Raw genomic sequence first — 27,467 nt, 5'->3', positions numbered from 1 at the left:
ACTGTAACATTGTTAATTAGCCATATAAAATAATCATGTGTATAATGAAGGTAGACAACTGGGGGGCGGGGGCGGGGCAGGCAGGGTATAACTAGAAACTGAACCATCACCCAGAGCATAGCAAAAGCTACTTCTGTGAACAGACATAGTGACAGGTGGTTGCCTAGTGAGCTATATGGATAAAGCAGGTCTTTCAGAAGACGGGTAATTTCAATTCATTTAGAAAATTGGCAAGGCTTACACAAATGTATTCATAAGAATGTGTGACGATAGAAGGATAAGCGATTTAAGAAAAATAGAGTTTCACCCAAGTTGTCAATAACACATGTAAATATCAAAGGGTACTTAGCAAAGTCACAAGAAAGACAACACACACAGAACTGGTCTGAACCATTTTATTGTGCCAGGATAAGAGCAAAGAAAAATGATAATTCTTGCGCTGCCAACACATTATTCATGGTATGTCTAGAGACCATCTTATAATTCATTAAAAAAACACACACTTTTGATAGAGAAATTTTGTAGTTAATTATGAACAGTAAAACCTACAATATAGCTTCACAAAAACATAGTTGCAACAGCCCAAGAAAAACTGCTTAGCAGTTTATTTGCACAACATGTAGCTTACAGAGATCGCTAGTCCCTATAACTAGGTTCCAGAGAGCATTTCTGAAAACCTTTAGGTTGATAGCCTATCGTGCTTCCTTCACCTGTTAACCCTTGTATTGTATTACATTGCTCTGTTCTTAGCAGTCACCACAGGAACCAAATTCTTTACTCTATGTAAAGTTATAAGTTATAAAAGACAGATATATAAAAAATTCACAAAATTTGTTCCCATTTTTTAAATCTTTGCTAACATGCTTGGAACGATTGCAAGTGCCCTCCCCCAATAATTTTGTTTAAAGTTTCTTTTCCTGTTCCACTCATAAAAAAAGGTTTTCTGATACATCCTCCCATAGCCAGGCTTAATAAAAAGTAGCCATTGCCATTCCATTACCAGAGGCTTCATTCTTCTAACTCCCAGAATGCATCCTGCATTCTACATATTCAGATGACTGTCCTACTGTGTCACAACTCTTGGCTTTTTACTTCATAAGAAAAAGAGACACATCACCAGTAGAGAACTATGTGCCTAGTCAGTCTGGCTCCAAAACCTGATAACAATTAAGAGCTCAGGTGGACTTGGCTTTGAGTCTAAGTTTTGACAGAAGAAACACTGATAATTCAATCTGAAATTTCACTGTTTTCTTGTGTCTTGTCTGGTGATTCTTGTGGATTCATTCCAGTAGGTCCAAAGAACAAGGAGGAAGTCTAGGGAGAAAGTCTTCCATACTGGTATAGCTCAATAAGAAATTCTCCAACACCAATAAAGTAAATACCTTGAGCTATACCAAAAAGAGGTGCAATGACCAGGGCTCGGCAACCAGCCCCTTTAAGGAAGGCTAAAGGACCCTCCTTCATCCAAAGTTTCCTGAAAGAGAGAAAACAATACCAAATATATACTTGGCTACTAAATTCTGCACGTATCATTTCACAACTCCTGTGTCCAGATCTGAACATTCACTCAAAAATCTCCATGTGTTGTCCTGCCAAAAGCTTGAAGACCTAATTCCCTCCTGCGGCTGTAATTCACCTCTCACCCTATAAAAAGAAGTCTTAAAAGAGAAAGGAACACAACAGAAATTGGCATGATTCCTACAAGTTTATGGCCAATTCAAAGGGTATAGCTTCCATATGGAAGCTACTGAAAAGCATTTTTGTATGGTTATACTTCAAGCAATGGTTGTGATATTTGACAGCTGGTTCTTCAGCCCATATTCTAGGATAAATCATGTTGGAAGTAGCTTCCAAATGTTATAGCCATGTGCTTAGGGTCAGTTACTCCTACTTTTATCAGATTCACAGCTGCCTTCTGACTGCAGAGGTTACAGTGGCAAATTAGGGGAAACTGCCTTCATATGTCTGAAGATCAGCTTAAAAGGTCTAGTGTGAATGCACGTAAGTACTTTTCATGTCTTCTCAAACAGGAAACCTCCTCCACATTTAACATACTGTTTAACATCATAAACATTTGCTTACACTCTGGCTGAACAGTCAGTTATTCACAGTGCTTTTATTACTTACTTACCGTGCACAATCAATAATTCCATTATAACTCTCTTCATTTCTTCCCTTGCCCATTGACTGAAGACGAGTTTTTATTACTGCAAAATAAAAATATTGTTTGCTGTGGGTTTGCCCGACAGTTTGCCAGGTTAGAAGACTAATGCAGGCAAGCCTGACAACATTATGACTACAGCATATTAAAATTCATTCTTTTCTACATTTATTAAAGCACTGTGATATTCTGAAGACAAAAAGCTTCCCTACACATAAAGCCCTAACAGATGGAAGGGTAGCTTCCAGAGATTCACAAGGAAATCCACTTTTCCCAGTATTTCTCTATAACTACTGTATGGAGAAGCATGAAATACATGAAACACAGAAACACAAAAGAGATGAGATATAAATCTTCTCTTACCATCACAGGGATTGACAGACACAGCTGCCACTGAACCGGCCATGCAACCAGCTAGAAAAGAACGAAAGAAAGGGGCTTTCTCTTCCAGGGAATTGTGTCCTGCTCTGTTCAGATGGGCAAACAGCGGGAAATAGATGACCGAGAATGGTACATCCCTAGAACACAAGAGTTATTGCATTTTTATAAAGTCACATACTGTAAAAACTGGGCTGGGAATGGGAAGGACAAGATGTTCCATCCTTACCTCAGCAAGGTGGCTCCAAGACCCTTGTAGAGTCCTTTAATGCCCTGGGTATGCAGAAGCTCGACTGCTATCTGTGTGGCAGATATCCTCCTTGGAAAGGCAATTGGTCCTACATTGTATGCTCTGGCTAGAACAGGGCTGACAGCTAGAAGCTTGCACCCAGGAGATGAACAAGGAACTCTGCTCACAAGCTGCTGAGATGCTGAAAGAACAATTAAAAATATGTCAGGCTCATTGGTCTCCTGAAATTTTTGATTTCACCCTAAATATATACAAGTCTGAGATGCATTCTAAATCTGATTACCTGAAGGTCTGATCCCTGGAAATCTCTTCAGCTCCTGTAACTCCTATAAGCAGCTCTGTGATAGTGAAACATAAGCACTATTTGGACATTCTAAGGGCTTATCCACTCTTACCTTTCCTCCACACTTTCCAGGTGTGGCCTGTGCTTTAAAGCTCTGTATCCAAGTACAGTCAAACCTCGGTTCTTGAATGTAATCCATTCTGGAAGCCTGTTTGGCTTCCGAAATGTTTAACAACCAAGGTGCGGCTTCTGATTTGTTGCAGGAGCTTCCTGCAATCAAGCGGAAGCAGTGTCGGATGTTCGGTTTCCGAAAAATGTTGGAAAACTGGAGCATTTACTTTCAGGTTTTCAGCTTTTGGGAGCCAAAACGTTCCAAAACAGAGGCGTTTGGAGCCAAGGTTTGAGTGCACTTTCTTTTCTGCTCTGGAGCCTTCACCGTGAAAACCTGCTCTTTACTGCTGAATAGAAGCCAACGACAATCTGTTGAGAACCTAAATTGCCATTCATTGAGCATCAGCTTTAAATAGTGGGTTTTTGAGGAAAAGTTCAGGGGTGGGGGGAAGCACTTGGACACAGAGCTTTAAAGTGCAGACCTGTGCCTGGAAAGCATGGGGCAAAAGATAAGTGTTGATACAACCACATGGAACAGGCCATGCCTATAGGCCTTGCCATCTATGAGCTGAGGGAAGGTCTGAAGAAGGGAGTCTGTTATATGCACATAGGTTCCCCCTGCAATCTGAAATCCTGATTGCACAGCAGGGAGCTCTAGCTTATGTGCTGACTTCTGGTGTCTTGCCTTGCTCTTTAACAGTGTTCCATATTTCTGGGTCATAAATTGCCTACATAAGACTTTGCTCTTATACAGATAACACAGTACTGATACTCATTTTTTCACTTATCTGGCTCAATAACTTAGAAGCATTACTGAGTTCTGGAACTGATTAAAGCACTGTTGTGCCTTAGATTACCATTTCTTGTCAATTAGGCAATACATTCAAATGATCCCTTATGGTACATAACTTTCTGCAGCCGCCATCCATAGCAGGATGAGATAAAATACCAGACACTTACTCATGCTGCACACACACACACACCATGGGTAGGGACAATATTATTCCCAATCCCTGTTCTTGTTTTACAAGCCACCAAGTTACTACTGACCTAGCTTATGACAGCCAAAACTAATGGTAATTGAAACCTACGCCAAACTGAACATCTCTTGTTCAACAGTTCATGTTAGTTTGTACATAACACCAAGCCAAATCATGGTGTGTGCATATGTACTCAGTACTTGCAGCAAAAACTGCAGCTACTTAACTCCTCCCCTGGGTCTTGCTTAGTTTGGCTTAGTGTTATGTCTCAACATGGAGTTGCACCTTGTCTCCTGTTACAGACTACAAGGCCAGGTTCACAAGTAATGCTAAGCCAAGCCATAGCTTAGCCTCAGGTAGCCTAGCAGTAGTAGGACTTGGGGAAGAGTGAAGTGACCATGATTGTTACCATGAGTACTTGCACACTCACATGTTGATAGTTAGATAGTTTGGCTTAGTGTTATGTGTGAACTGGACTATTGTATGAAATGGCATTTCCGAGCACTCTGGCACTCGGCATGGTGTCCCGTTGTGCCAGAAGCGGTTTAGTCATGCTGGCCACATGACTCAGAAAGCTGTCTGATGACAAACACCAGCTTCCTCAGCCTGAAAGTGGAGATGAGCACTGCACCCCACAGTCAAATTTGACTGGACTTAACCATCCAGGGGTCCATTACTTTAGCTTTGTGTGATCATCCAAGAACCTGTTCTCAGAGATGATAGGCAAGAACTGTTACCTAGTCGCCCTGCATCTTGAAGTTGGATTTTCAGCATCTCCATTGGAGTGGTGATAATAACTTGGCAGGTTCCAGCACCACAACCGGCCAGCATCTCCTTAGATAAAGAAAGGGCTACCCTGTAATAAAAAGAGTATTTATTAAACATATTATTTATACTAAAAATATTATTTTAAACACTAAAGTATACAAGCATGCAATATCCCAGAAAAGGAAAAGGCTGTATAAAGGAAATACATAGTTTATCTTCAGACTAGCAAGGGGCTTTGAGAATCAAACCCATTGAAAATGACACATTAGCTTCTTGCAGTCAATATCCCATCAGGACATAGGATTATAATATTTATGTTTACAATCAAAGTCACAAGATTTTGTCTGTCCATATAGAGTTGCATATTGGAATGTCAATGCTCTGTGTTAGATCTTCCCTCCCTTTCCCTGCCCATCCTGCAGCAAGTTATTGAAATCATGAAGTTTTGCGAAGATGTACTTAATACATACATATTATCCTCCTTGCAATATCTGGATTTTCACAAAGTTCAGCAAAAGAACTTGGGAGGTAGCAATGATCAAGAAAATGAAGGAGTGGCTTGGGATAGAAATGCACAAATGATTGTGAATTGCAGAAGTCATGAGAACAAGCTAGATTATGTGCATCACAAAGATGACCTGTTCTTCCAGCCCATTGGCCCTTCAAAGTAGTCCATCCAGCGCACAGTAAGTTTTGCTTTCTGTTTTCAATAATTACTTGTCTTCTGGTCATTCAGAAGATTCGTAATATTGCATGCCTTGCTATCAACATATTATTGTTCATTCTGCTCTCAAGGGTGATCAAAAAACTATTTAATGAGCTTTGCACAATTTGTCACATTCACATAATGGAGTCCGCAACGAACACAGACTTAACTTATGTACGGTACAAATGAGACAGCTCTAGTATCTCAAGTTTACATACCCATCCTTGGCAAGAAGGTGCCTAAAATAGTCATTAGCAGCCAGTTTGATAGCCTTCTCGGGTGTTACAAGGGTCAGATTCACTGCTGCACCTAAAAATAAATACATACTTAAGCTTAATTGAAATTAGGAGATTTTCTTTGTTTTAAAATATATTTTGATTATAGGTATCCCACATCGTTTATTGTGGCAGGGACTCAGATTCCAGTTTTCAAAGTTATTGGAAATAGCCCAGAAACTACTACTGGAGTTATACAGTCATTTACAAAACTCTAATCTTAAAAGCAATAGCAGATTGTGGCAGAAGGAGAACAAATGGAAATCCTGTTGTGTGAGCAGACTGCATCTCATTTTGCGCATCTTTGTTTCAAATGTCTGAGCACAGCTCTATGAATGTTTACTTAAAAGTAAGCTCCAGAAACAATGCAGCCAACTCACTAGTAAATACATTGAGATCTCCAGTTCTGACCTTTCAAGATGAGTCCCTAATCATAATGGATGAGACCCCAATGAATAAGTCCCCAATTATCATGAAGCAGTATAACTGTGTTAGTTACAGCCATTACAAAAACAAGGAAAAGACTTACCTCTGTACATTCCAAAATAGCCTTCTGAACGCAGGGTTTTCATTAGACAATCCAACCTGATCAAGACACAACACTATAGTCAGAGATTACCTGTCGCTAAGATACTCTTGTCATATTTGATATTAGAGCTTAGCAGCAGTGACCAATGTAATATATACTACAAAAAATATATCATATCAAGCCTTAATAATATGCATTTTACGAAGAAAAGTAAAATAATACCTCATTATAGCTACTTAAATACAACATATAGTTGCTTATTTATAACCTTTATTGTTCTCTAGTATCCAAAATGAGGCTACAGTAATTTTTTCATTTTCTATTTACCTTATTTCATTCACCGGTACATTATTCTTTATTTTACACATGCAGATAAAGACCCATACTTGATGGAATCATTCCATTAATAACTGTGGATTTCTACTTTCCCAACACCTACATCTATCCATAGGTACTTGCAAATGGTGAAAGAGCTGCTCAAATATTAAGTCAATCTAGATGCAATACATTTCCAGTGATCACTTACATGCTTTTGTAGACTTGCTGTCCACTTCTCTGATTCTGTAGCCTGGTTTTAACCAGGTCAATTGGAAATATACAAGTAACGCCAATGATCCCTGCAGCTCCTCCATTAATAAGTTTAGCGGGCAAACTGAACAAGAGAAAACAGAATTCCATTGTATGCAATTGAATCAAGAATTTCCAGAACTAGGGGCTGGAGAAGAGTTATGCTGTATATTTATTTCATTTATATCAAATTCAGCTCTGTGATGCACCAAATTCTGACTTCCTTGAGATTGGCCACAGACTATGTGTTGCTTTCAGCATTGCTACAAAAAGCTTTTAGAACACTTCATATGCAACAATGGTACACATCTGTGACATACATGAAAAAACACAGGATTGTAGCCAAGGCTGCTGTTCCACTCACACAATGGAACTTCCTTCTCTTCTCCTTTCCCCTGCAGTCCCTTCACCCTCAAAATCTGTTCCAGAGTCTTGGGGACCTTTTACAATGTATTTTTTGGACTGTACAGGGAGAAGTCCAGTTGTACAAACAGAAGTCCACTCATGCAGTGTTGGATACAGTCCATAACATGCAGTGTTTCTAAGTATGTGTTTAATGTATGTACATCCCTCAAAGAGCTTCTTATGTGCTCGGTATAAGCACATCATACCGAGACTCTTGCATGTTAGGGCTGCATCATATGTACAGCCTTGCATTACAACAATCTCTCTTTTCTTGTCTCCCTTACTCTATTCCATGCCAAATCAGACTGGTTCCTTTGGGTCTCTCATTCCACCTAGTCTAGAGACACAAGAGAGACTATTTATGGAATGAAGAGAGCTGCCCTGCTACATTTCAGACCACATGAAGTTATTCTTCAGGAGTATATATACTTCTAGCTATTATGAGGTATGTAAGAATAACCATCACAACTGCTCTTAAATACATCTTTGTTGCAATTTAATCTCAAATATTTTTAAAAACAGGTCTTTGAAATTTGTTATAAAACTATTGATCAAATAAAGAAAGAAAGAAAGTTATTTGTATCCCGCCCTCCCCTGTTGGAGCTGGGCTCAGAGCAGCTAAAATCATATAAAACACAATATACATAAACAAACAATCGATTAAAATGCATCCCAAAATTAATTCAAATAAAATTAAAATTAGACTGGCCAAATGGCCATCCTCAAATTAAATAAAATAAAAAACCAAACTTCATTTTGCAGCATTTGTTGTCATGTTCATTCTGTAAATCAATTGCACTGTTTCTCCAATGCCTGCTTCGAGGCTCACTATATTTCTAAAAACTTGGGAAGGACACATACCTAATCTGTTTCTCAGCCATCTTCTTTGGGATTACAAAGGAAAAAGTGCTCCAAGATCTTTTTGGTCAGTAAGTAATACAAGCTGCCGATGGTGAGAAGTTGGTTCCTCAAGGAGACAATTCTGTCTAATATCTGCAGAGTGAATTGAAGCTTTAAAATCCATCAGTGGTCCTATAAATAATCCAAAGTTATCTCATTGGCTGTTTCACCATACAGGCATTTCAAACAGCTCACAGCATCTCAAATTCAGTATGACAAATCAGAATACCCTCTAACCACTACTGTTACACCAAGTGTCATCATCCGTTATTAATACCTAGGTGATTAATTTATACCGTAAGAGATGCAACTGAAATATATTATATTGATGTAGGAATGACTGAGGAACTGTGACATTATAGGGAAGATGGTATCTTTAGTGACATAGGGTTGAGGGTGAGAAGTCATGCACAAAACAATTTAAAATCATAATGTACTATTAGCACAAATGAAAAAATAGTAACTTAGGCTGCAATCCAAAAACACTTACTAGGGAGGAAGTGCTACTAAACTCAATGGGAGTAAAGCAAATTTTGTATAAACACACACAGGATTGCATTGCATGACTTCAAGGAATGGGCATATCTGTGAAGAGGAAGAAAATACTAATAATATTTCCTAGGGCAATTATGGAAAGTACCCCTGGAAGGCCATGCTGAAATGTGTCAGAGCAATGCCATTATCACATGGGCAGCCAGGTTAGTAGTTGGGGTTCCCCATTCCCATGATGAGACAACACACCAGTGCTTCCACGGAAGACCATGCTAAAATGTGTCAGAGCAATGCCACTATCACATGGGCAGCTAAGTTAGTAATTGGGATTCCCAGTGCCCACCGGGGGTGTCATGCAATAAAGAGCAAATGACCAAGAAGCAATGACCAGCCTGGAGGTAGAGTTCCCATTACTAACATCAGAGAAGAGTACATTGCACAAAAAGTGAGATATTATTAGCCTACAATCTGATCATCTGATACGCATAGTCTGTAAAGCCCACAGGGAAATTTCAGTTGCGGCATTAAAGTGTCTCCAGTTTAAAAAAGGCTCTTTAATTTTGTACAACAGCAAAGAACTAGAGCGACAGTTTTGATTTATCCTCTCCCGTGACTGCTCAAGGCAGTTGTAATTATATAATTGCTCTTGCCTAAGAAAAACAATAAAAAGTGATCTCTGTTTTGCTCATCCCATATTTCTTTTGTCAATTCTTCTTGTACCAAATTCCCACAATGGTGCAATTTAGCAAAGCAATACTAAAAACACATGCATCACAAATAAATAAATAAAACTCATAGCAAAATATTATTTAAAATGCAATTATTTGGATATGTGAGATCCTGAAACCTGCTGATTCACATTCCACTGCTCCTGAAACTCTTTCTCAACTTCCAAGGGAGGTAAGATATGAAATTCACTCTGTCTGTGCAGTGTGCTTTTAGCTCAGGGGTGGGAACCTTCAGGCTTGCAGGACCTTTTTTAAAAAATAAAATAAAATCCTGAAGTCCACCAACTGGAGCCAGTAGCAAAATAGTAGTGGTTGGAGGGTGAAAGCAGAAACAACATACCAGTACCACATGAGCAGGGTGGGGAATCTTAGGCACAGGGGCTGAATGCAACCCCTCAGGCTTCTTTACCTAGCCCCTAAAATTCTCCCTTGGCCACACCCCCTCAGTGGCCCTGCATCTCCCCTGGAGCGCTGTTGCCTGGCTGGAATATGTCCTTGAACTCCAATAAAGACTCTTGCTTCTCTGGATGGAGGGAGGGTTTGAAACCCATCGGCTATCTTCACCTGGTTTACCTGGCCAGTTGAAGCTGTTCCTGGGGTGTGGCCGTTGTTGCATTCTGACAGCTTCTAGGCAGTGGCGTAGCGTGGGTTGTCAGCACCCGGGGCAAGGCAAGTAATTTGCGCCCCCTAACCCGTGGATTTGCGCCCCCTAACCCTAACCCCCAGAAGTTGCGCCTGGTGCGGCCGGCCCCCCCTGCACCCCCCACGCTACGCCACTGCTTCTAGGAGCCACAGGTGAGAGCTGAGTGCAGGGTGGAGATCAAAGGTGGACAAACTACCCCAGAAGCAGTAGGACCTGTCCCCCACCAGAAGTACTATCCCTCCCCTAACACATACACCCCAGAGCAGGTACAATACACAATACTTGGAGAAGCTACTGACTGTAGAAGCAGGAAAATGGTAAGAGATGCTGTTGTGCTCTGAAGCCACTTTTCATCAGAACAGAAGTGAATACTAATGAGAAATGGATATGGGGCTCAACTTCTAGAATGCAAGGCAAGCCCAGGGTGTTCTGAGCTGGTTCCAAGGCTCAGTTCTGGGCCATTACCAATTTGGGTGGGGAGAGACACACTAACACTTATATGCATGAAATTTCACTCCTTCCAGCAGCAGGAGGCAGAAGTAAGAAGTATTGTAGTTAGAACAACAGTAGTTGGTTCTGAATTGGTTAGAGCTTTCTAGACAAGTCTATTTTTTCTGAAGCATTTTGCCAGCAGACTTTCTGCTGGGAGTACAACAGAGGACGCCATGTACAGGGTTGCAAGTGATGAGCCCAGCAATGATAGCTTATTTCAGCCCTGTCCACGGCTGCTTCCTTCAAATTCACCCAACGATGGTCTACATACAAGTACAGTGGTACCTCGGGTTAAGTACTTAATTCGTTCCGGAGGTCCGTTCTTAACCTGAAACTGTTCTTAACCTGAAGCACCACTTTAGCTAATGGGGCCTCCTGCTGCTACTGCGCCGCCAGAGCACGATTTCTGTTGTCATCCTGAAGCAAAGTTCTTAACTATTTCAGTACTATTTCTGGGTTAGCGGAGTCTGTAACCTGAAGCGTATGTAACCCGAGGTACCACTGTACTGGCTCTCTCAACCTGCATCCTACAAAACGCTCCTGGTAATTCTAGTCCATATACTCTGCATGCCGTTCTAAGATTACAGCCTTTTTCTGGCAGGTCTCCTGGGCCTTTTAACAGCTCCATGTCCTGGCAACAGTTATACACATAAAGCACTCTCCATCATTAAACCGTCATGACAGGCTGCATTTGTCACATTTCTGTATCCTTTTCTTTTTGACAAAAGTTGATACTTTCTACATCCTCCAGGCTTTTCCATGCTTTTTAAATCTGGATTTAAAGGGGAGGCATTTAAATTGCAGTCATATACTCACTTACTTTGGAGTAAGTCCCACAGTAGGGTCTTAATTGTGCTCAACTGTTCTGCTTTTATTGTTTTACTAATCCACCTGGTTTTATGCAAGCCATTCTGGGAACATCAAATAACTAAAGGCTCAACTACAGGCATGCAGGGGAAAGCAATGGCAGGATGTTTGTGTTGTCAAGTTTAATATTATTTGCAAAAACAAAAAACAAAAAGTGGTACCAGCCCCACTACCCTTTTGTGGTTGATTTCTCTTACTTTCCCAAGCAGAGAAGGTGAGGTTGGGTGGGGAGAGGTCTGCACAGAACGTACATGGGTTGGGGCAGGGCTAGTGGTTATGTTGCTTCTTCCCACTTTTCTCATCCCCTGGCGGTGGGTAGGTAAGAGTGCCATTTCACAAACACCATGCCTCTGATGGACTATACCCCACAAAAACTTAAGCTATAATAAATGAGGTGGTTTTAAGGAGCCACCCCTTCCTTATTTTTGCTGCCAACGGACTTAGAACAGCTCACCCTCTTGGAAATTATGTGGGTGGCTATCACCCTCTCGCTGACAAACAGATATCAGGCTTCAAGAAAGGGCGCCATAACCCCCCCCTTTTCACAGCTGCACAGCAGACATAAAAATTGTGTTTAGTGCAGCTTTATCAATGCAGCATGAGGAACATCTGTTTTTCCACCTGTCAGCCAGCAGTTCAGCGAGACACAGGAGCTCTAGAAAAGGGCATTTTAACACAAATACACGTACCCATATCCAGTGCCGGATTTACGTATAAGCTAAACAAGCTATAGCTTAGGGCCACACTTTCTTGGCCAACCCCCCCAAAAAAATTAAAGAAAAAACAAAACTTGGATGTACATTTCCAAAATATAAGATAAAAAACAACTAAAATAGATGAGTCTTTGTAAACTGGGTATCTAAAGGAACTTTTGTTATTTCCAAATGCCAATGTGTTTGCATTGTTTGTTATGAATAAAAATCATTTTAAGTTAGAGCTTAATAATTATTTCACTATTAATATACTTCTTAATTGTTTTTCAGTTCAACAATTACTTCGATAAAATATATATTTTGTTATGAGCAATTGGTCCATAAATTACCGTACTGTTTAGCATATATTCAACACAAAAAACTGTGACAATTTGTTGTTGACAAAGGACAGCTGGACATATAAAGGGCCCCATTACCTTCAGTAGCTTAGGGCCTCATCAAACCTAAACCCGGCCCTGCCCATATCCCTGCCCCTCAGTACCATTTATCTCAAGGAGCCACCCTTGGCCATGAATATTCTTAGCCCTTATATGTCATGCCAAGGAGGGGTCGGTATTTGAAATCAAATGGCAACGGAGCGGTGACCAGGCAACACGAGCTGTCCCTCCCCTCGGGTCAACTGACGGCCAACGGCTCTCGGTTTCAAATTCTACGCATTTACTCACCCAGCCGCCGCGAGAAGAGCCGCCGCTCCATTGACAGACAGGTAGGAAAGAACGGCCGCCGCCGCCGCTGCTCAGCCGGCTGTGCGTCTCCCGCCTCTACAGAAGGCGCGCTGCGATTGGCCAGAGCTGCCGCAACCCACCCAATGGTAGGAAGAGGCTGGGCTCGCTCGCTTCCCCCCGTCCCGCTCAGTCGCCGTCAGTAAAGGCGCGCTGCTCAAAATACTCTATGGGTCACATTGGCAGCCCGTTCACCGTTAATCTCCTTCCTTTCAGCGCTCCACTCCTTCCTTCTGCACTCGCAGCTCCGCTCTTCCAGGTCCTCAGCCTGGAGCATATTTTAAAGGGGCAGCTTGTGTGTGTTTTGATTGGTGAGCAATCAAAAGCTTCATTCTGCAGGTGGCTGGCAACAAGGCTGGCTGCCATGATCTCGGAACCAACAGAGCCGTTTGAACGGGCTGCTACAAGTCCACATGAATTCCTGCTTTCTTGTGCACTCCTTTGTCCAATGTTGCTGCAACGTACCTGCCAATATTTTGGGAATAGTTTCTGCTGAAGGTATTGGATGGGTTACCGTAAAAATGTAAGATGAGAAGGCACCCCACTTGAGCCAGTGCAACAATGCAGGCAAGAATTTATTTATCGGGTATAAAGGTAAAGGGACGCCTGACCATTAGGTCCAGTCGTGGCTGACTCTGGGGTTGCAGCGCTCATCTCGCTTTACTAGCCGAAAGAGCCGGCGTACAGCTTCTGGGTCATGTGGCCAGCATGACTAAGGTGCTTCTGGCGAACCAGAGCAGCGCATGGAAACGTCGTTTACCTTCCCGCCGGAGCAGTACCTATTCATCTACTTGCCTTTGACGTGCTTTCAAACTGCTAGGTTGGCAGGAGATATCGGGTATAGGGTAGTATATAAATTCAATTTAATTCAATAAATAAATAAATAAGAGTTTCATGGATGGTGCTTAAAGCAAGATTTATGTGTGTGTCTTTTGGGGGTTGGTGTAGCCCTGCTTTTTTTTCACCATGTCAGCCTACATCTAGGATAAAAGAAAAGGGCTACTTTTCAGATAAATAGTTATGTTACATCTCTGTTTAGAACATGTGAGGGGAACTTTTGGCCTTCCTGATTTTGCTGAACCACACCTCCCATCACCCTCAGCCCTTGGCCATGCTTGCTGAGACTGATGAGAGGTGTGGTTTTGCAACATCTGGAGAGTCGAAGGTTCCCCAAACCTGCTTTAAAACCACTGATGCCTGCCTGCTGTATCTTGGCAGCAGAGAAAGCTATAGGGCTCTCCAGAAGTAATGTGAAACTTCTCAGGAACTTGGTTTGTGGGGCAGGCAGTTGCTCATCTCAGCACAAGCCCAGATACCTCAGTGCAAGACCAGCTTCAGTTCAGCGTTATTTGATACTCTGTACTGCCTGAGGGAGAAATGAGAAAGGGATGGCTTACAGATAATGTTCCATTTTTCCCTGGCTTTCTCCCCTTTCCTCAGCCTCTGTTGGGGCTCTTGTACCTTTAGCAGCAGTGCAAAAAGGAACATCGTTTTCAATTATTGTGTATGCCTCTATTCCAGGAAAATCTGCAGATGGTCTATCAATAAAATTGTGTCAAAAGTGTTCTCCCCCCCACCCCCTTGAAAACTTGCTGTGGTTGTGTGCAAGTTTATTCCTACTGCTCAATTACTCTTACTGGCTGCAGTTTGGTACACTGGTGCATAAGCCTTGAATGCTGCTAAGGTCAATGGGAGAAAAAGCATGCATGATAAAATCCATAGTTTGCACCAGATGTGGGGAAAGTTTTTCAGACCAAAGGCCACATTTCCTTTTGGGCAACCTTTCGGGGGCCACATGCCAGTGGTGGGCAGGGCCCCAGGTAAAAGTGGGTGGTGCAACAAAGATAAATGCTACCTTTGTACAGTAGTTCAGTTTTAAACACACATATCTGCTCCATCTTCCATCCAGGCAAGCAAGAGGCATTATCAGTGTTCAGCAATACATTCCAACCATTCCGGGACAGGTAAGGTTAGTGAAAGGTGTGGCTGGGGGGAGAGAGGGTGTTGCTGAGAAGCAGGTTACAAGGGGAAGAGTTCAGAGGGCCAAATGGAGTTTCCTCACCCTTTGTTTATGCCTTCTTCTTTTGCAGCTTGCTGGAGCTGATGGGAGTTGTTTAGCGAGGTTCCTCACACCTGATTTAAACACTGTAAGAGCTTGGAAATACCCTGTTTCCCTGAAAATAAGACATTGTCTTATATTAATTTTTGCTCCCAAAGATGCGCTAGGTCTTATTTTCAGGGGATATCTTATTTTTCCATGAAGAAGAATACGGTACACATTTATTGTCTAATTGTGAGTCAGCCAGACTCCGTCAGGGTAGAGCGAGCAGCAGGTGGCAGCTTGTCATGGCGGTGGCGCAGTCTCTCTGATTTATAGAGACCTTGCACTGCCTGAACAGCTCTGGCTGTGCTGCGGCCAATCAGTGAGCTGCGCAGCGGCGCCCGCTGCTACAGTCCAGAGGAGTCAGATGCCTTATGGTAGCTTCGGGGGCCTTATATTCTGGGGAGGCCTTATGTTCGGGGGGAGGCCTTATTATCGGAGAGGTCTTATTTTCAGGAGATGCCTTATATTACAGAGAGAGGCAAAACTGGAAGTAGGTCTTATTTTGGGGGGATGTCTTACTTTCCAGGGATATTTCCAGGGGAATTGAAGGAGGCAGTGGTGCGCCCGCTCTTAAAGAAAACATCATTAGATCCCTTAGATCTATCCAATTACCACCCGGTTTCGAATCTTCCATTCCTGGGTAAGGTGATTGAGAGAGCGGTTGCTGAACAGCTTGGTAGGTTTCTGGATGAAACATCGGCTCTGGATCCATTCCAGTCTGGCTTCCGCGCTGGTCATGGGACCGAGACGGCTCTGGTCGCCCTAACAGATGATCTCCGCAGGCAGCTGGATCGAGGTGGGTCGGGGCTGCTGATTCTTCTAGACCTGTCAGCAGCCTTCGACATGGTTGATCACGAACTCCTGGACCACCGCCTTGCCGACGTGGGGATCCAGGGCACAGTCCTTCAATGGCTGCGCTCGTTTCTCTCTGGTCGGGGACAGAGGGTGGCGCTTGGGGGGGAATTGTCATCCCGCCACTCCGTGGTGTGTGGAGTGCCTCAGGGTGCGATACTCTCCCCGATGCTTTTTAACATCTTTATGTGCCCCCTCGCCCAGCTTGTCCGGAGTTTTGGGCTGGGTTGCCATCAGTATGCCGATGACACCCAACTCTATCTGTTGATGGATGGCCATCCTGACTCGGCCCCAGACACACTGATCAGATGTTTGGAAGCTGTGGCTGGATGGTTACGTGGAAGCCGGTTGAAGTTAAATCCTTCGAAGACAGAGGTCCTCTGGCTGGGACGGGACGATATGGGATTGGGGGGGCAACTCCCATCTCTTGCGGGGGTGCAATTAGTGCCAGCATCGTCCGTTAAGAGTTTGGGTGTAATCTTCGATACCTCCCTCTCTAATGGAGGCGCAGATTACAGCTATAACAAAGGCGGCATTTTTTCATCTCCGCCAAGCTAAGCAGTTGGCCCCTTATCTCTCTCGCCCTGACCTAGCCACTGTGATCCACGCGACGGTCACCTCCAGACTGGATTATTGTAACTCGCTCTACGTGGGGCTGCCCTTGAGACTGACCCCGAAACTCCAGCGGGTGCAGAATGCCACAGCGAGACTCCTTACGGGGTCTTCACTGTGAGATCACATTCATCCGGTGCTATACCAGCTGCACTGGCTCCCGGTGGAGTACAGGATCAGGTTTAAGGTGCTGGTTTTAACCTTTAAAGCCCTATACAGCCTAGGACCCTCGTACCTACGGGACCGCCTCTCCTGGTATGCCCCACAGAGGAACCTACGGTCTGCAAATAAAAACATCCTGAAGGTCCCAGGCCTCAGAGAGGTTAGGCTGGCCTCAACTAGAGCCAGGGCTTTCTCGGCTGCGGCTCCAATCTGGTGGAACGCTCTGTCACAAGTGACTAGGGCCCTGCGGGACCTGACATCTTTCCGCAAGGCCTGCAAGACAGAGTTGTTCCACCAGGCCTTTGGTCAGGGCCCAGCCTGACTCCCTCCTCTGGCAACCTGCAGAGAACTTTGCTTAACGGTTGCCATTAATTTGATTTTAATTAATTTTTATAATGAAATGTTTTAGAATGTTGGATTATTTGATTGTTTGATTATTTGTTTGTTGTTAGCCGCCCTGAGCCTGGCTTTGGCTGGGGAGGGCGGGATATAAATAAAATTTATTATTATTATTATTATTATTTCAGGGAAACAGGCATCTCTTCTTGATATCTGTGCTCTTGAGGCTCATACTAGCTGATTTGATACAGTTTTGAACTACATCTCTCACAGCCAAGCCTCTTAATTCACAGGTAAGGAACACACATACATACTTTTAATTCAGGTGGGATCCTCCACCTACCTCTTCTGTCTAGTCGTTCCAATCCAGCCCATCCTCTCCTTCTCCACCAGTGGAGGCTGGTATGGCTGTCCAATGAAAATGGAGCACTTTAGGCTGCAATCCTATAGCCACTTACATGAGAGTAGGTTCCACTGCACTCAATGGGACTAACTTACGAGTAAGCATATATAAGACTGCAATATTAAACAGGCAAAAAACCACCAGCAGCCATTTTGACACCTATATAAATATGTACCACAGCTCTCTCAAACTGTTTTCCTTGCATTTTCCTTGCTCTGCAAGTGCCCTTTCCATGGTATATTTGTAATATCATATACCACAACATACCAGTCATCTGAAAAAGGACTTTGTAAGAAACAAGAGGCAGCTAGCTTGGCTTCCTGAAGAACTTGTTCCATGATATGTGTTTTTTGGGGAAAACCTTCCCTAATTGATACTAAGAAAATGGGTAGTCAGTGAAGCAAAACTACACAGTCATTTAAGTCTGCAGCACGAAGATAAAAGCAGTAACCCTCCACCACAGCCAATACTGCATTACAAGAAATAGCCACAGGTTGTCTATGTATTTTGGATTTGCAGGAGAGCAACCAAATATTGAAATGGCAAATGAGAGTAAAAGCACAATCCTATGCACATCTACTTGGATATGCTATTAAGTTCATTGGGGCTTTATGCAGAACTACAGCTTGAATGAGGTGTAATGCACAGGATCAAAACATGCCATGCCCATCATTCACATGGCTCAACATGCTACTAGTATATATCCTAGCACCAGTGTTTTTTTTCTGGGGGGAAAAACATTTTGCGAATCTAAGTTTGGCCTCATTGAGGGGCAGTATTTCAATATGAGTAGGAAAATGAGAGTACCCCTAAACATTTTTTTAAAGGAAAAAAAGCACTGCCTAGCACACATTCATTGCATTGTTAGTGCAAATGTTCTTTGGAGCCAAAGACTTTCCCCCTCCACATCCCAAACCAGTCTGTTTCACTCACAACATACGTACCATCCAAGATATATCTGAGAAAGGAAGCTAATACAGTGGTACCTCGGGTTAAGTACTTAATTCGTTCCAGAGGTCCGTTCTTAACCTGAAACTGTTCTTAACCTGAAGCACCACTTTAGCTAATGGGGCCTCCCACTGCTCCCGTGCCGCCGGAGCCCGATTTCTGTTCTCATCCTGAAGCAAAGTTCTTAACCTGAAGCACTATTTCTGGCTTAGTGGAGTGTGTAACCTGAAGCGTATGTAACCCGAGGTACCACTGTACATGTAATGTGCATTAAAATGTTGGTCAGCAAAAAGAGACAACCACTACTTTCATTTCAGATTATTATTTTTATTAGATTTCTGCATCAACTTCAGTAGAGAAAGGCTGATAAAAAATGCATTCAGAAAGCAGGCCAAACTAGAACACGTTTCATTAACAGAACAAGGGCTAATAACATTCACAGCTAGAGGGAATGGCTAGATGGTGAACATATTTGCTTTCCCATGATAGGAACTTGATGCACTGATGCTGTCAGATATCAACCACGCTGCGAAGGAGGACTATGTTTATTTATATTTCTACTAACATTTGAAGAGTTAATGAAGTCTCTTATACAAACTTTAACACATAGGCTTTAAAAGGTGGAAATAAAAACAGTTTTGCACATCCATTTCACTAGAAACTGGGCACGTGTTTCCAGTGGGGGTATCAGCACAGGAGGCACGGCTATTTTGCAGCTCTGTGTCTTCAGGCCTTGCTTTGATCCCTGCAAGTTCCCAGGAGTGGCCAGGTGCTACTCTTCAATAGACACTTCGACACACCACTTACCAAAGGTCCGAACTCAGTGTAAACAGTCATTCCCATGGCTAGTGAGAATGCCCATATTTACATTAGGCAGGAGGACAGAACATCTATTAGATGCATAATGTACCCATGGCTCCACAAGGGACAAAGGTTAGAAAAGCTTCCACTCCAAGTAGGGGCTTATTCAATGTATTTTAAAGGGCTCTCAAATTGTTCTTTCACCCTCCCTTGCTTAAAGCAGCACGGCGTCGCTTGGTGAGTCTGCAGAGTCCTAGTGCTGAGGTAGACCACATGTGCTGTGTTTGGTAGCTTGAGGAGTGTTGCTTGCTCAGCATCAGTGATATCCTGAAGATGTCTGGGAGAATCTGACCACACTAGCTCCAAGGTGTCCTCTATCTGCTGTCTGGTGTTCCTGCTGGATCCCTACATTTCTCACATTAATCCCTCCTAGGAAAGACACTGCACTCCTTATCAGAGCTTGGAAATAGAAAGAGAATATTATCATGCTTCAGGCACAGAAGTAGCAGCACACTGAAAGGGGGAAATTCCCCACAGGAACCCAAGGTGGCACCTGCCTGCCACAGCAATGACCACCAATAGGCACAGCTCTCGTTCACTGTAAACATTATTGTAGGTCTACTAAATGTGAGGGAGAAGCTGTCTCATGATTCTTTGTGCTACTCTCATCAAGGCCTGGTATGGTCATCTGAGTGTGCCAAGCTGCCAACTTGGTTGAAACAATGCCTGCAGCCTGGGCAATCGTTTGGAACCCGTGTTTCCAAAAACAGACTGACAGCGTGCTCCCTGATTGCATACCGTTAGTAAACACCTTAGAAAAGTACAAAGGTTAAGAAAGTGATAGAACTAAATAATAATCCACCAGTATTTGCCGATATATCCTTCAGTAAGGTAAAGGTAAATAATTTCTGACATGGTGAGGTGGGAAGGCTACAGCTGTGAACTTTTTAAAGGCACCAATAGACTTAATATATGCCGCTTTCTGGGACACAAAAAAAAATCCAGAAAAATAGGCACCAGGTGCCACTACATTTCTTCTGATCTAAAATTCCAAACTAATCATTTTATTATTTTTGGAAAGCAGCTGAGGATTGGTAGAACAATTTCATGCATAGAAAGACATGCAGGGAAGTGAAAATTCACCAGAAAGCAGTAGAGTTCAAGTCTGACTTTGATTAAAAAGCAAGAAAAAGACAGGTCTACTTGCAGAATTGGCTCTCAGCCCTGTTTCCAAGAAGGCACTTAGAGGTTAAAAAAAAAAAAAAAAAAAAAAAAAAGCAACCAAGCAACAAGAGATGGTATTTGGGAAGCAAGACTGATTTCTCCAAGCTTGGCAACTCTGATGAAGTCGGTGATGAAAGAGACAAAAGCCAGAATGTCATTGCTGCTCTGAGGCCGAACAAGCAGTGCCCATTAATTCAAAATAATGGTGTGCGTGTGCATGTGTATATCCCTGCTGCTCTACTTTCACAGCACTGCCCAATCTGTCTGTGTGGATACCACATCCCCACCCTTGGCTTGCAGCCCATGGCTCAGTTATCAGCACTATTCAGCAGACAAGGGTGAGGTCTGCACAGGACAGAGCCATTCCACAGAAATGACAAAAGTGGAGAAGTTGCCAGCTTGGAGTCTTCTGAACTGGTGCCATCCCACGGCTTTGCTCTGGTATTCATAGTTTCCATTTAGCAGAGGGAGTAGGTATAGTTCTCTCTGCCAATAAGGAATGCGACAGTCAGAATGAAGCAGAGTAGAACTCTTCCTTCAAGCTGCATTTAGGTTAATGGCTCACTTGTCTCATAAGTATAAGGCAGGTATGCAAATGAAAATAGGGCTCAGCTAAATGGGGCTTCCTGGGTTGATCCTGAAGCATAAAACTGGGAGAGCAAGGCATTTCAAAGAGTGGATGGTAGCTGACAAGGATCAGCACAACTGTGAAAACACTGTAGAAAGTTGTATTACAGGGTCTGGGACAACACTCCTAGTTCCTGAAATGGGATCCAAATGCACAAGTTGTCCCTGAGTTGTCAGGAACAAAAGAAAGTGACTGTTGCACATTTGGCTTCATTTGAGAATTTGTGGGCATTTTAATGGAGAAGATGACCTGACTCCTAAGGGAAATACTAATTATTCAAATAGAAGAGCAAAGTAGAAATGCTTAGAAATAAATAAAAGGACACATATACCACTCGCAGCTACAGTGGGCTTTACTCTCCCTGCCAAAATCTTATGTTTCACATGGAAAATTGGCAGATATTCCTGAAGTCTTCATTTTAAAATATTTTCATCTGGATGACAATTTTGGAGCAATGATGCACACCCTCTCCACACACAGACTATGGTATATCCAGCTATTTCTGACCCCCCCAACCTGAAAATCTCAGATAAAAATGATGTGTGATGCAGACAATTCTGCTTCTCTGACAAAACAGGGACCTTGTTGAGCCTCTCAGGGTCTTGGAAGTGTCTTTCATAAGCTGGGAGCTGGGCTTGGCGCTAGGAGCATGTGTGACCTGCAGCAAATGACCTCTTGTGTGAGTGGGGCAAATTGTGCACATGATGCATGGATTCCTGAGACTGTGCCTAGCCCCCAACATGTGAAAGGCATTACCGTGTGTCCAGATATCTGAACTGGGCCAAGCAGTAGAGACTGATAAAGTGGTTTAACTGAAATCTAGGGAAAATGGGGTGCACATGAACATATGTTTGGGGAAATGGGAAGAAAAGGTTACACACAACTTGGTGCTTCTCTCTCTCTAACACATATGCACACATACACACTTGGGTGCACACTACACTTTCCCTAAGTTCTCAAACCTTTGAAGAAATTTTGATGGAACAAAGGCTTATGAGGTACATAGCATTTTAGAAAACATGTGCTCTTTCACTAACCTGTTCTTTTTGAAGGCCTACTCTCACATGAAACAAAACAAAAGAACTGAATATTAAAGAGGACAAAATAACAGAGTTCTGACTCCTAAAATGGCAGCTTGCCAGAAATGGGCTCCATATACCGTATATAAATATTCCAAGGATGCAGCTCAAGGCCCCAGTGATTGTGATGAATCAAGACTGCACCATAAAATATTTCCCACCGACTGGCTGGTTTAATTCCATCAGATTATTTTTCTCCATGAAACATTTTTAGTAGAAATAAATAGAAAGAATGTAAAACACAGAGGCAAACAGTAAACTAACTCCTGAGGTATTTCAATCATACAGTGTTCTTTTTCACCCACAATGCATCTTGGACAATAATAGCATGACTTGGTCACATGTAGGAGGAGGACTTAACTGAAATGTTCTGCTGGAAGCCAGCCTCAGATTCTCAGAAAGAATTGGTGGAAATAAAGGGTGTTGTATTGCTACTTCTCTCATTCCAAAATCTTGACCCCCCCCACTCGGTTTGCCAGAACTCCAGGGACGGGATTTCCAGAAAGGTCAGTGCATATTAGCCAGAGAAGCTAGCTTTTTCACTGGCATCACCTTTATAAAGTGGATCCTATGCAAACATAGTCCCAGGAGACTGAGCAGCCTCTGTTCAAGCAATAAGTCTGAGTGAACTACCTTCATTCCTAAAACAGGGATAAGGCAAAGACAGACCATTTGACATTTACTTTAAAAACTAATCTCTAAAAGCTAGTTTGGCAGGTACATCTTACTGTGCTACAGATGACATGGAAGGATGCTCACAGCATGCTGTACTTTAACCACCCAGAGTTTCTCATTTTTGTCTCTAGTCCTTTCCAAACAATCAATTTTTTAGCAAAATAAATGTCCAGGCTTGGATTCACTGGAATGCTAAGTAATATCCTGTCAACACAAGGATTTTCACATGAGCAATGGGACTTCCCCCCTTCCTCTTCCCTCCTACCCTTAAGCCTGTTCTGGGGGTTCCCCAACTGCCCAACTGGAGCAGATTTGGGGAGGACATGGGACACACATGGGGCGGGAAGGGGGAAATCCCATTGTGCAAGCGAGAATCCTTTTGCCACAGTTATTACCGGTTTGTTGCACAGAGTTCAAACAACTTCCCTGTAGCTTCTCAGCATAACTGCTTCATGGAACCAACTGATTGTTGTCTGAAATCTCATTAATGCCAAGTGACTCAATGCCCAGCTGCTCCACTCCATGTCTGCAAAATATTGGGAACATTTTCTTTAAATGTAATTAAAAAAATTGTTCAGTGTCCTCATCAGCTGTGCAACTACAATACTGCAGTGCTCTTTCAGTGCTTGTCTACTGCTGTTTTTTTAACCGTTTCTGTGCTAAGCCAGTGCAGAAATGTTCATGCAGCAAACGAAAAGTTGTGAACAGCAGCATGATTATACCCTGCAGCAAATCTATGGTCCTTATTCATGAAGGCTGCAGTCATATGGAACAGAGAGACACAACTGTAATGTCTGAATAAATGTGTTTAGGACTGTGTGGCATTGGTGTGACAGAATATGGAAATATTAGTGCACAGTTGTGAAAGGCACAGTTTTTACAGCCAAAAGTTGGAAGGTGTGATATAAACATTAAAGAAACTTGTGTGATTATGATGCTAGGTACCCAATGTAGTTGGGAGCACAGCTTTTCAATTGTGCAGAAAGGACCTTTCCTTTTGCGGAGATTAACAATAATTAAATCAAAAGGCACAAAGTGGTGTTTATTAGAGAAAACAGCAACAATCAGGAAGCCCAGTGTATATAGAACAAGGTTAAAGGCTCCCCATCAAGGACAACCTGAGTTTTGGAAAAGGAAAAAAGAGAGAGGTCCTTTTCAAAAACATTGCTGCACAGGTCTCGCAAAAAGTTCCCTCGTTCCCAGTTAATTCCATTTTACACTTATTAATTGATTTGACTGGATGCTGCCACCTTTTAAGAAAAATCTCTACTTTCTTTTGTGCAGGTCAGAGTGTTCCCCATGGAGCCTTCAGGGATTAAAGACAATTCTGCATGTGACAAAGAAAGCTACCGAAACTCTCCAAGGTGAGATGTCCAGGAACAGAGCCAATCGTGTATCATTTACTTCCAATCCAATTGGTTAAATGTAGTCACCTTTGGACACTGTTGGATAAAAACGAGATGGCTTATCAGCAATGAGGAGGCCACTTGGAAAGGGCTTTAGCCTGGGTATGCACCCAAGTGTATATATACTGCAGGAATGTGCATGCAAAAATACAGACACCCACAAAACATACATACAATCATATGGAGTACCATATATACAGATATCTGTGCAGCTGGACCACATGCATCTGTGTGCCTACAAACAAACACACATGTACTTGAACATGGAGATATAGGCACTGATCACCTGCACACATGTGCAAAGTCATGTTTCAAATAAATTTTAGTTTCTAATGCTGCCACTGCATTGAAGAAGACATTGTTACGCCCATCCTATTTGTTTGCTTCAGATTTCCTTGTCTTAATTTAAATGCAAACAATGTAAAACTCTCATGCTCACCAAACATCTACCTCTCATTCTCTCTCTCTCTCTCTGTCAGTTGGTTAACGCCACTAATTAAAATGGTTACAGTTGTTAAGCTGAGCGGACAAGTGCACTTGCAGATTCATCCAGAAGTCCTCTGGTCTCTGGTCCCTAGGATGAAGATAATGCTATGAAGCAAGAGTTCTAGAGCATGTCTCTTGTGTTCCGGATTGCGCAGCAGAGGACCATGCTGAAGACCATGCCAAAGATCTGGAACACAAGGAACGTATTTTAAAGGATGCCCAGGAAACACGAGGAGATTTTTGTCACTATGTCTGGCAGCTCAGAGAACTTTAGCGATTGCTCTCAGGCAGATGTGGAGAGACGAGTCATCAGAGAGGAGCATAATCCTTAATGTGAAGCAGGGCATGGCTGATATCGCTTGGAGCAATCCTCATAAATCCAAATTTCTGTTCATTTGATGTGTGTTTCTGTCCATTTGATGATTTAGAGCCAAACTAAAATACAAAGCTAGTTGCATGAAGGCATTTGAGATGCACATTTAAGAATGCAAATAGCTGCTGGGCCGTGGGGGTTAAACCATGCTAGGTAGATGGGGTCTTAATATTGTCATTATACCACATTCCTGATGAAACTATCCCATTCCTTGAGCTGCTATTAGTTCTGTGAGGGAAACCTCTGTTGGCTTCCCTCTGAGGCATGGCAACAGCTTTGGGGAAGAGGACTATTCATATAAATTGTGGTGTAGGGGAAGGGGTTAAACCACACTTTTCCATCTGCCATGTCTCAGTCCTACTCAGGCTCTCTCTGCATTGCCTTTTTACATTTGAAAAAAATCATGCACATTGCTTCCTCTTATGCAACTAAGGCCACATTTATTCCGGCCCTGAGGATCGGCTACAACTGTCAGTCTTGTGTATAATTATTATCACTTATTTCATTTATGAATTGCTTTCTATGAGGCATCCTGTAACAATTTTCAAATATGCACACACACACAGAGGGAGAAAGAGTTCAAAACAACAGTACAGACATAAAATCAATTCAAACTGATATAATGCTGACACCTAGAGGCTACATGGTACAACTTGCTAAGGAGCCAGCATCAGAGCAGGGAAAACAATGTTCTCAGCAGAATGCATTGAGTCAGGCCCAACTAGACATGAACAGGGCATCCATTTTGTTGTTCATATGTCTGCCCCACTCATGTGCAAAATGGGGTGTGTACAAGTGGCTTGGGGATCTAATTTTAATAGGAGTTACTTCCAATATGAGAGCTGACCCGGGGAGAAAGGTGTTTGAAGCAGAAGAGTATGAAGGGATTGGTGCAGACAGGTGAATAGTCAGGGCTGCCTCTGTCATGTTTTCCGTGGACTGCCATTTGCTCCGATTTAACTCCAAAGAGCATGTTTTCTGGAAGAAAGAAGCAGTGCAAAGGCAAAAGTGCTTGGACCCATGCCAAGAAAGAGCAGGCCAAGTGGAAGACCACTTGGACCCATACTTTCAAGGCACAGGACAAGCAGAAGTGAGGACGAGCCCTAAGTTCCACACGTGGGACATCTACATTCATACTTTGAGCTCCTCAGCAACCTGATTTCCACTGGCTTGGAAGGACCTGGGGGATTCGCAAACACGCAGCTAGCAACAACAGAAGCAGCAGTATCAGTATTGTCATCAGATAATTACTCACTGTGATCCCAGCAATTCCAATCCCAACAATGCCAACTAAACGAAGATTTGTGTCAATGAGAGTCTCGATTTCAGTCAGACAACTCTGTTAGAGACATGAAGGTGTTGACAATGCTTTAAACATCAAAGAAGTCTTGAAGAGCCCTTCTGGTTTCTACTAAGGACCAGCTGACACATTCTTGGCGGCAGCCATGGGGAAAATCTACCTTAGTAAACCCCTTTCCTCTTCACAACTTCTGCCCCTGACTGTCCTGTTTGGTGTAGGAATTGCCTTCCCATGTTTGCTTCCTCTGAGCTACCCTTGAGAAGAGTGGCTTGAGGAGCTTCCTGACAGCAGCAGCAGTTCTCACCCATACCTCAACAGCTTTGTCTCTCTGCTCCATCTTGCCTTCCTTGCCTTTGCTGTGGTTGGGATTCTTGTTTTTGAGGCAACCCAGCACACCACTACAGAAGCACTGGCTTGAACCACCATAATCTCCTAAATGTTTGATATTTGTGTTTATTGTAAGCCTAATTGGACCTCACATCACCCCTCTAGCATGCCCGAGCCCTGGGCCCTGATGGCATTTATTAAAACTATACTCTTCATTTAAGATCATACACATATTCAACCAAGGCCTACTCAGAGTAGACCCACTGAAAGTAATGAGCCTAAGTTAGCAATGTCCATCAACTTCAATAGGTCAACTTTGAGTAGGAATAGCATTGAATAGCATCCATAAAGTATTGCTGTGATTTTGATGTTGCTCTTATAATTAGCTTGGTGAAACCTGTAAACAAGGATCAATTTGCTGCTGCTTCCTTCTGACAGGTACAAGCATGCAAGAAGCAATCTTGGGCATACCAGGTACATTCGTTCTCTCCTTTCCTTATTGCAGCTTCTCCTAGTTGCTTCCTGTTTGGTTTTCTCACAAAGTTGTGTGGCATTTGTGTGCCAAGAATTGAAGCAGAGAGAGGAACGGTGCAGAGGAAGGGAGTCGGTGTGCCACAAATTGCATAATCTGAATCTACACCACAACGGCAAATGCTATGAATAAGGTATGCTGCTTAATTTCACCCAATGCAGAATTAAGACCTCCAAGAGGATTCATGGCTTACCTAGGTGGAACCTGCTATGAAAGTTTGGGCACCTTTATTTAATTCAGCCAGGT

At 42.9% G+C, this 27,467-nt stretch overlaps 2 protein-coding genes and 2 long non-coding RNA genes across 9 annotated transcripts in view; 2 read left to right on the top strand and 2 right to left on the bottom strand.

Moving 5' to 3' along the window:
• Positions 1-381: 381 nt before the first annotated feature.
• LOC308479305 (mitochondrial glutamate carrier 1-like) lies at positions 382-13,004 on the bottom strand. 6 transcript variants are annotated; one of them, XM_081009898.1, is made up of 10 exons: positions 12,914-13,004; positions 8,275-8,406; positions 6,968-7,093; positions 6,442-6,497; positions 5,856-5,946; positions 4,901-5,019; positions 2,769-2,970; positions 2,525-2,679; positions 2,132-2,207; positions 382-1,474 (listed from the first exon to the last, which is right to left on the bottom strand). In XM_081009898.1, the coding sequence occupies exons 2-10, from the start codon at positions 8,292-8,294 to the stop codon at positions 1,315-1,317; spliced, it is 1,005 nt and encodes a 334-aa protein (XP_080866024.1). In that variant the 5' UTR covers positions 8,295-8,406; positions 12,914-13,004; the 3' UTR covers positions 382-1,314. The 6 variants fall into 6 exon arrangements, with proteins under 6 accessions (XP_080866024.1, XP_080866021.1, XP_080866019.1 ...); XM_081009895.1 differs by having other exon boundaries at positions 8,275-8,445; positions 12,914-13,001; XM_081009893.1 differs by lacking the exon at positions 12,914-13,004 and adding an exon at positions 12,730-12,887 and having other exon boundaries at positions 8,275-8,445.
• Positions 13,005-13,126: 122 nt separating this feature from the next.
• LOC308479352 lies at positions 13,127-15,117 on the top strand. Its single transcript, XR_013987634.1, has 3 exons — positions 13,127-13,468; positions 14,880-14,934; positions 15,061-15,117. It is a non-coding gene; the product is annotated as an uncharacterized lncRNA (long non-coding RNA).
• Positions 15,118-18,702: 3,585 nt separating this feature from the next.
• On the top strand, positions 18,703-21,111 carry LOC308479347. The gene is made up of 2 exons (XR_013987627.1): positions 18,703-20,055; positions 20,113-21,111. It is a non-coding gene; the product is annotated as an uncharacterized lncRNA (long non-coding RNA).
• Positions 21,112-22,377: 1,266 nt separating this feature from the next.
• TSPAN2 (tetraspanin 2) overlaps positions 22,378-27,467 on the bottom strand; it is a 64,074-nt gene continuing 58,984 nt past the window's right edge. Inside the window, exons 7-8 of the mRNA XM_081009928.1 lie at positions 26,318-26,401; positions 22,378-24,876 (exon numbers count right to left, since the gene is read on the bottom strand). Coding sequence (XP_080866054.1) covers positions 24,811-24,876; positions 26,318-26,401 — 150 coding nt within the window. The 3' untranslated portion in view covers positions 22,378-24,810. The remainder of the gene's footprint in view (positions 24,877-26,317; positions 26,402-27,467) is intronic.

This window comes from Podarcis pityusensis (assembly GCF_964106645.2).
Source record: "Podarcis pityusensis genome assembly, chromosome: 6".
In the NCBI taxonomy this organism is placed as follows: domain Eukaryota; kingdom Metazoa; phylum Chordata; class Lepidosauria; order Squamata; family Lacertidae; genus Podarcis; species Podarcis pityusensis.
The sequence above is the reverse complement of the archived record's forward strand: the minus strand, read 5'-3'. Positions and strand labels throughout refer to the sequence as shown.